The following is a 7,994-nucleotide window of genomic DNA, read 5'->3' on the forward strand; positions in this document are numbered from 1 at the left end:
CCTCTCCTCTCTCTCACTTTCTGTGCCTCACCGCGCTCAGGAGGAATTTAGTTCTCCCGTTAGTTTGCCTAAAGAAGTTTACATTTATTGTCAAGCTTAGTCCACTCAACCTCCCGAGCAGGAAGAAATTGTTGCATCTCGTTTAAAACTCATTCATAATTTTTTTTTTCTTTTATTGCTATCAGTCAAAAGTCAAAATCCTTTGGCTGCACAGTGTTGTTTGCAAATCAGTTAAATTTTTACTGGACTTTAAAAAAAAATGCAAATACATTTTGAATGAAACTTCCAATTCTGAGTTGCAGCTTCTCTCAATTCCAGCTCTGCTAAATCTGTCAAATTGTTTCTGTATTTTGCTGGATACTAGTGTACATATGCATCATCTCCCTAAACCCATTTTCTGATTGATTTGTTCTCCTGAAAAGCAAAAGGAGGTAAAAGAAATAAATACAATCAAACATGCCTAAATAAAATAAAAAACACTGTTATATTTAGAACTCAAATGATGTCCATTAAGTGACTTCTGATGAAAGAGGATATTACAAATGGCCTACCTGGAAATGTAATTGCATTAATGAAAATAACGTTTTAATCACATTTTTTTTTTTTAAAGTAAGAAACATTTTATTTACAATATATTCAGTGCAAGTTTTTATTAACAAAATAACACAGTTATATATTCAGACCAAAAACATGAGAAGAAAAACATACATTGACACGTAAAACGAGTGGTTTATAACCTTCAAAATAAAATTCACAACCACATATTTCCTTCAGATGAAGAAAACATTATGCACGCGAGAGCACGTGACAGGAAAACCGACTGCAAGGAGAGGCTGGCGGTGGCTGAAATCCTGTTTGTTTAATTTAATTAGCATTTTGTTTATTTTACATTAAAAAGAGACGGTATAGATTAAAGATAAATGTAATAAAATGACAAATTAACGGGGAAATACTTTTCCTTCAAATGTGTCGTAATGATAAAATTCATCCATGTGTTCCCAAGATTTTATCCAGGCCTGACTTCAGGTTGCAAAATGCTTTTGTGTACTGTCATGTCACTGCCGCTCCAGCTTAGTTTTAATATCACTCGAGTCCCTCTTTCAAGATTATAAACCCCAAAGTTCATGAATAAATCGTCCTTCATATGAGTGTCTGAGAGGCCGGTGTGTCTGTGGCTGCGGCCGCTCCCTCCGCGCTGCTCCCCGGCGTGCTCCCGTTTATGATCACGCTGGTTTTGTTGGGCTCGGAAACGTCCAAATGTTCGTCTGAGTTTTCCTCCGGTGCCTCTTCTGACTCGCATTCGCTCCTGCCCTCGCTCTCACACTCGCACTCGGACTCGGCGGGCTCCGGAGGCTCCCCGCTGCCGGCTTCGGAAGCGCTCTTGTCGGGCTGCTCCTTGTCCTTGTCCTTCTGGGACTGGGCCTCTTTGGAGTGTCTCCACTTCATGCGCCTGTTCTGAAACCACACCTTCACCTGGAAACACACACAAAGAGCCTTACTTCATCTTCATAATATTAAGGAAAACAACTGCAGTTTTGTAGTCCACATTACATTTTATTTATTATTCCTTCAACATTCAGGTGATAAAGTTGGGACAAAATAGGACTCAATTGGAAATATTAGCCTGCTAGTTTTCAATCTGTTGGATAAAATGCTTTTAAAACTAGTTTTCCACACTGACCCCTTACTTTGAAAGAAAATGAAAACATTAAAGACATATAATACACCTTATTTCTACCAAATGGGCAACAGGGGATCAGTATTATTTTCAAGTTCAATTTATCAAGTCAAATCTCTTTTGGCTTTTAGATCTCCTTTGCAAAGGACACATGACATTTAAAAAAAAAAAAAAAAGTCAATTTAGTACAAATATTGATTAAACCCTATAAGGACAAAACAGAAAACATAGTTGCAATATAAGTTAAAGAAATTAACACAATTAAATAATCTGTATCTTCGATCTTTTCTTCATTGTTTACACCTTGTTTGTTAATTCACTGATCCAATAATACTGAAGTGTAAACAATAACTCCATTGTGTTGCTCAGGGTGTGGTGAGATATGACTTATCACTGTGACGCCTCTCGGCCAATAAGGTTGCACCTTACAGCCGCGATGCTGCTTTGCCAACCTTAATTAAAGGTCAGGACCCTGAGCTCTGTTGGCTTCAGGTCTTTTGTCAACTTTTTTAATTTTTAATTTTAAATATAATAATTTAAGCTAAATTAATGCAACATGTTTTTTTGTTCTCGTAAAAATGGCTCCTAATCCTGCATGTGTGTGTGTGTGATGTCATAAACCTAATGACCCTGATCTAATGCTCAAATTTTGTAACCATGTAAGGTTCAAAGTGAGGCTATCATCCATGGTAGTTTTATTTATTATTTGGGACGTTATTATCCTAACATTACTTTAATGCAGTAATGACACCATGGCAGCATTATTTATTTTAGCAAGATGAGTTTAGACAGCTGCATTTTAAAGTATGAGTGGTTTTTTAGGGATTTATGCATTTAAAAGGAAACTATAATTTTGTAAAATATATATATATATTTTTTTTAAAGTCAAAATCCAACTAATGAGAATGCTCTACCTTCAATTTGGTGTCACCTTTACTAAGGAGGGTCACGACATCACTAATGTTTCTTTTATTTACGAATTAAGTCAAACACGTTATAGTTCCTCCTAAATCCTCATAAACAAATATAAATAAAGTCGATATATATATTCTGTATATGGATCCATGCTATTGCTGATTGTGGGATTATAATAAAAGAATGTGCATATGATCACTGCAACACTGTCTGAAAATACAGCACCAACACCATAGCACACTATAATAATAAGAGTATAAAGATATTAATGATCAAGACAACACAATGTAAACAGATCAATTCTATTAGTTATAATAATCTGAGATCATTTCAACGTGCATACTGCAAAGGAAATACATTTTTATTTCGTTTATTTTGAAGGCCTGGCTGTTAGAATAAACTGTAATTGGTCTTTTTCCTCAAGGATTTCATTGCACAGATGATTATTGTGCCCAATAAAGTACATAAAAGACATCTTTAAAAAAAAAACCTGAACCACTGCTGCCTAATGTGATCCAAACATCACTTCTTCTTACCTGAGCGTCCGTCAGCCCGAGCATGGCAGCCAGCTGTTTTCTGTCCGGCTTGGTGACATATTTCTGAATCTCAAACCTCTTCTCCAGTCCCTTCCTCTGCAGGTTTGAGAACACGGCCCTAGACCACGACCTCTTCCTCTTGTACGTCTGAGGCATCGTGTCTTTGGTGAGGACAGCGTATGGACCTGAAAGACACGAGAATGAGAGGTTAACTCACACAAACAAAGCAGCAAAAGAGAGAACAGAAAGCAGACGTGCATTGACTGCAGGTGTGTCAGAGAGCATGGACCCGCTGAGGGCCCAGGTTCCTGTCTGATCCAGGCCTACAGGTGGTGTCTACCTGGGAAGGAGTCCTGAAACTGATGCTGGCCTGTTTGCCTGCCGCTGCAGCTGCTGCCTAGTGAGCTCAGCATGGAGGACGCGTCGCTCATCCCGGCCGCCTCCATGGAGGAGAAGTACTGGCTGGACGGAGGCTGAACGGGGAGATGGAGGCCTGACTGACGGTTCGAGCTAATGATGGACGTGAGATCTGTCACAGAGCGAGAGATGGGGGGTGGGTTCAGTCATGGTTCTACAGAGACCATCAACATATATTCCTGCTCTGGGTTCAAGGGTGGCTTGCAGCTGCATGGCTGCTAATTGTAGCTGATCCTAAACTTTGACCTCTCTGAGTAGGGGGCAACAGAGGAGAGAGTTCCCCACACTAAAGAGGATATTAAGAGCCCTTTGTGTTCTTACTGCTCTGTCAGTGTTTAAAAGTAATTCTGGATGAATGTACACATGTGAAAAGTTATAAGATGCTTGTAGTTTTTAAAGTTTGGATATGTTTTGTCTTCTCCTGTCACTCAAAAAGAACTTTAAGGCCATAACACACAGTTCTATCTACTTCAGCTTCTCTACAAAGACCTCATATTTTCTGGACTTTCTGAGTTAAATGATTGTTCTTACCTCTTAGCGTAGACTTTTCTTTGCCTTTCGCATCAAAATCTGACGACAATATCCGATCAATTCCGAATTTGAGGTCTTTGCTGGAGGGCGGGGGTCCTTGCTGGGAGTTAAAAGCAGTTCTGGACACTGATGTCAGCTGTAGTCCGTGTCTGTGGTAAGGGGAACCCGCATTCCCCCTCGCGCCGTACAAAGACGCGTCCGGAGCGATAGGACTCGGGCGCAGCGGAGAGCTGCCGGAGTGACCCTGCTGCTGCTGCCGGTGAGGGTGGTGGTGTCCCATATGCACCATGAGGGCCGACGATCCCGGGATGTTCTCCGCATCTCCAGCCTGCAAAATGTCCGCGATGCAAAAGGACGGTTTCTTCGCGGAGTCCACAGCGAAGCCCCCCGCGCAGTACGCAGACCACAGGCTGAAGTTTGATGCGTAAAACGGGTTGAGCCCGGCCGTGTACATCCCGCAGCCTCTAATGCGACTTATCGTTTATTTGAAGAGGATTTAAACAAACAGACATGTATATGAAACAAAAAAAAAACGCAGAGTTAGTTTGGAAGAACGAGATATGGGGAGTCCTCTTCGTGCCAAAATCGCTCTCCCAACTCTGAGATCCAAACTGTGCAGCTCCTCTCTCAACTTCGTCCGCTGACACTGATTGGTTGCTTTCAGAGCCAATGGATGTTTTGCATTCGCTCACATCACGCCCTGAGAATGGGATGATGAGCACACACACACACACACACACACACACACACACACACTTACTTGACTGCGGAGCAATTTTGATCCTGAGATGACGGATTGATCACTTAAAGAGAACCACACGCAAACAAATTACAAACATGAACTCTCGCGTTGATGTCGATTTTCTTTGTGTAAATATCCCACACAAGAAGTAAACAATAAATATTTCCGTGAAGCTCTTTGGTCTGGTAGTTTTCAATAAAAAAAACAAAAACAAACAAACATTGAATTGCAAAAATAACAAACAAATGGAAAACAGGTCATGTGGTTATATAAAATCATTAAGTGTAATCAGCCCAGGAGAGCTTCTATTAGCTCGCGCTCATCCTGTTTTTGATGGGCTGTGATTCGTGTTAAATGAGCGGATATTCCTGCTAGATTTGCCCTCCCCAAAAATAGAAACTGTTTTAGTATTTTAGGATGTAGCCAGAAATCCTTATTTCTTCCGGAGCAGAGGAGGGGGGGCGCTTTATAATGACTGTTAGAACTTCCCTTTTTCAATATTTGTGCAACTTTATCTCGACCTGCAAGTTGCACGGTGACGCAAATCCGTCCCCATGCTCATAATAAACAGAGGAAAACCTATCCCCCCCCCCCCAAAAAAGCAAAACACAATTAACTTCAGAGGCGATACTTCATCCGCGAGGCCCCTCAGGATTCACACGTTGGGCCCGGGCCAATAGGATTTCAAAATGAAGGCAGCTTAAATTTACACCAATTGATAAGTTGAATTGAACATTTTATGTATTTGCAGGATAAAATATGTCTTTGTTTAAGTTCACATACTTTGTATCTTTTTAAAAAAATCCTGGAACAATGGCCTCTGAAGCCGCGTTCATTGAAGTCTTGATTCATGCGCGCGGAAGGCCCGATGACCCTGGCTGCCTGCTATCATGCTGTTTTCGAGTGACACTTTTCCGGGTTAAAATTAGAAAAAGAGTTTTTTAACGTTTGCCCTCTTTTATCACGCAGTCATAACAATCCAGGGAAGAGGATGCAGCGGGACGCAGCACGCCGCCAGTTATTTCAGGTGCTGATGAGATTTTTTTCTTTTTCTTTTTCTTCAGTGGGAAAAATTAAAGAACAAGAAGTAAAAGGCCTCAAATCAGCATGAGGGAGTTTTTACTTCTTCAGCGATAAACCACAAGTTTGGAGAAATCTTTACTGTTAAAAGAAAAAAAAAATCCATATCTTTGTTTTTAGTTTGGAAAATGTAAAACTTAAAAGCAAATAAATAATGACAGGAATTGTGTTTTACCATAAAAAAAAAGAAATAAATGCTCAAAACACAGGGGAACAAAATATGAATCACATTTACTCAGATTTAAATGGGATTACAGGAGCAAACGTTCACATACTTCTGTGTCTCCCTTATTTATTCACATTTACCTTTAATTAAACCTTGTGTGATGATCAAGCTCAAACTGGACTTAAATATAAATATATGTAAAGACACAAAAGGTTTCAGGAAAGAAACATCAATCATGCAGTGAATTCATCCTATAACAGATTTTTAATATTCACCCGCAAAACAGTGGATTTAAATCATACAGGATGGATTCATTGTTTTCACATCAGAATCAGATTTATTGCAAGTTAAAAAATATTTGATATTATAAGGAGTTTGCCCTGGTCTGATTGTGAATACAAAGAATTCAAATCAAATTTTGTTGTAAATGTAATGGAATCTGTGTGAAATGTAAAGCACACTTCATACAAATGTGAACTCAATGTGCTTTACTGAAGACCAAAATAAAAACAATCACAATACAAGCTCATAAAAAAAATTAACTAAGACATTCAAAAGCACTTTTTAAATCCAAAACACATTTTTTAAAAGGACCCTGCACCAACCCATACAACACACACACACATATACACCTATTCCTGGTGGAGTGCAAAAACACAACCATACATATGTACACACACACACACACACACACACACACACACACACACACACACACACACTGCTACAGCCAAGAGAAAAGTAATGTTTAAAGACCGCTCTCAAAAGAACTTAACGTTTCTACAGACCAATGAAGAGAGAATATAGATGTAAGGAAACAAATGAAGTGAATATATTTTTGATAAATAGATCATCTGGACAAATAGTAGAATGAAGTCATCTTCAATCAAATAATGTACAAAACATCTGTGCAGTTGTGCAGGCTTGTTCAAAATATGAACAAGATAGTTTAGGGTTAACAAATACACGGTGAGGGGATTATTGGACTTCTCTGTCTTTTCTCTGCAGGGAAAAGATGATTGAACAAAGTGAACTCTCTCCACTTCTATCACTTATTTATTATCTCTTTGTCGGGACAGAGTTTGGAGGATGCAGAAGGTGAGCACATCGGAGACTGCAGAGACATGCCATACAGTGTAGTTATAGTTTATCATCACTTTAAATATGTGTATTTTTTAAAGCGTCCACCATTTAGAGTTTTATGTTTGCAGCTGGAGAAGAGAGACATTTTATTTCATCAAATCCTGCAGTACAAAGAGTAGTTTGGAAAGGGAGAAAAAGGAAGCTTGATCCACAGATCAGCAGTAAAAAAAACTAAAATATGACTTTTTCAGCTGCGGCCCTGCTGGATACCATTATTCACCTTCATTTCCCTTTTCCTCGCCGGTCCTCTGAGGAGCTGTAGAATTAATGGCAGGTGGGATATCTGCCAGTGCCAGCGCCTCCTCCTGTCTCTGTGAGTCCTCCAGACCTCAATCTGTCCTCATCTAAAGAAAACCTCACAGTTAAAGTCGTACTTTAGATAAACGGACTCTCTGTTCTGCTCGCCTTCAGTGACAGAATATAGTCCCTAACATAATAGTTTTTCAACTCTGAGGATTGTGATATTCATCGCTTACATTTTCCATGATTAGAGTTCCACCAGAGATAAGCAGCAATACTCACAACTCAGATGTAAAAAGTACTAAACAGTAAGTATGTGCACTAAAGTATGACTGAAATACTTTGTGTATTTACACTGGACACAACTTTATAGTTCCACTCCTCAACATGTGGAAGGAACACAGCATCTAAACGCCACAATATTTATTTCACAGATGATTTTACTTTCAGATTAAGAGTTTACTTTAAAAAAATACAAAAAATACAAAAAATCATTGCATTTCAAAAGATTAAAACATATGTACACTTAACTGTTGAACATCCACT

The 7,994-nt window shown here is 39.2% G+C and overlaps 1 protein-coding gene across 2 annotated transcripts; it reads right to left on the reverse strand.

Annotated features, from left to right (window-relative positions):
• Nucleotides 1–635: 635 nt before the first annotated feature.
• Nucleotides 636–4,716, reverse strand: hlx1 (H2.0-like homeo box 1 (Drosophila)). Of its 2 annotated transcripts, XM_020628420.3 has the most exons (4): nt 4,078–4,716; nt 3,470–3,658; nt 3,130–3,314; nt 636–1,473 (listed from the first exon to the last, which is right to left on the reverse strand). In XM_020628420.3, the coding sequence occupies exons 1-4, from the start codon at nt 4,529–4,531 to the stop codon at nt 1,141–1,143; spliced, it is 1,161 nt and encodes a 386-aa protein (XP_020484076.2). In that variant the 5' UTR covers nt 4,532–4,716; the 3' UTR covers nt 636–1,140. The 2 variants fall into 2 exon arrangements, with proteins under 2 accessions (XP_020484076.2, XP_065820055.1); XM_065963983.1 differs by lacking the exon at nt 3,470–3,658 and having other exon boundaries at nt 4,078–4,715.
• Between the last annotated feature and the right edge of the window lie 3,278 nt (nt 4,717–7,994).

Source organism: Labrus bergylta, chromosome 15, assembly GCF_963930695.1.
Source record: "Labrus bergylta chromosome 15, fLabBer1.1, whole genome shotgun sequence".
In the NCBI taxonomy this organism is placed as follows: Eukaryota; Metazoa; Chordata; class Actinopteri; order Labriformes; family Labridae; genus Labrus; species Labrus bergylta.

Coding starts and splice junctions, on each gene's coding strand:
- hlx1 (XM_020628420.3), bottom strand. CDS start 4,531: ATGTACACGGCCGGGCTCAACCCGTTTTACGCATCAAACTTCAGCCTG. Junction 3,315..3,469: donor GTTTCAGGACTCCTTCCCAG/GTAGACACCACC, acceptor CGTGTCTTTCAG/GTCCATACGCTGTCCTCACC. Junction 1,474..3,129: donor TCGGGCTGACGGACGCTCAG/GTAAGAAGAAGT, acceptor GTGTGTTTCCAG/GTGAAGGTGTGGTTTCAGAA.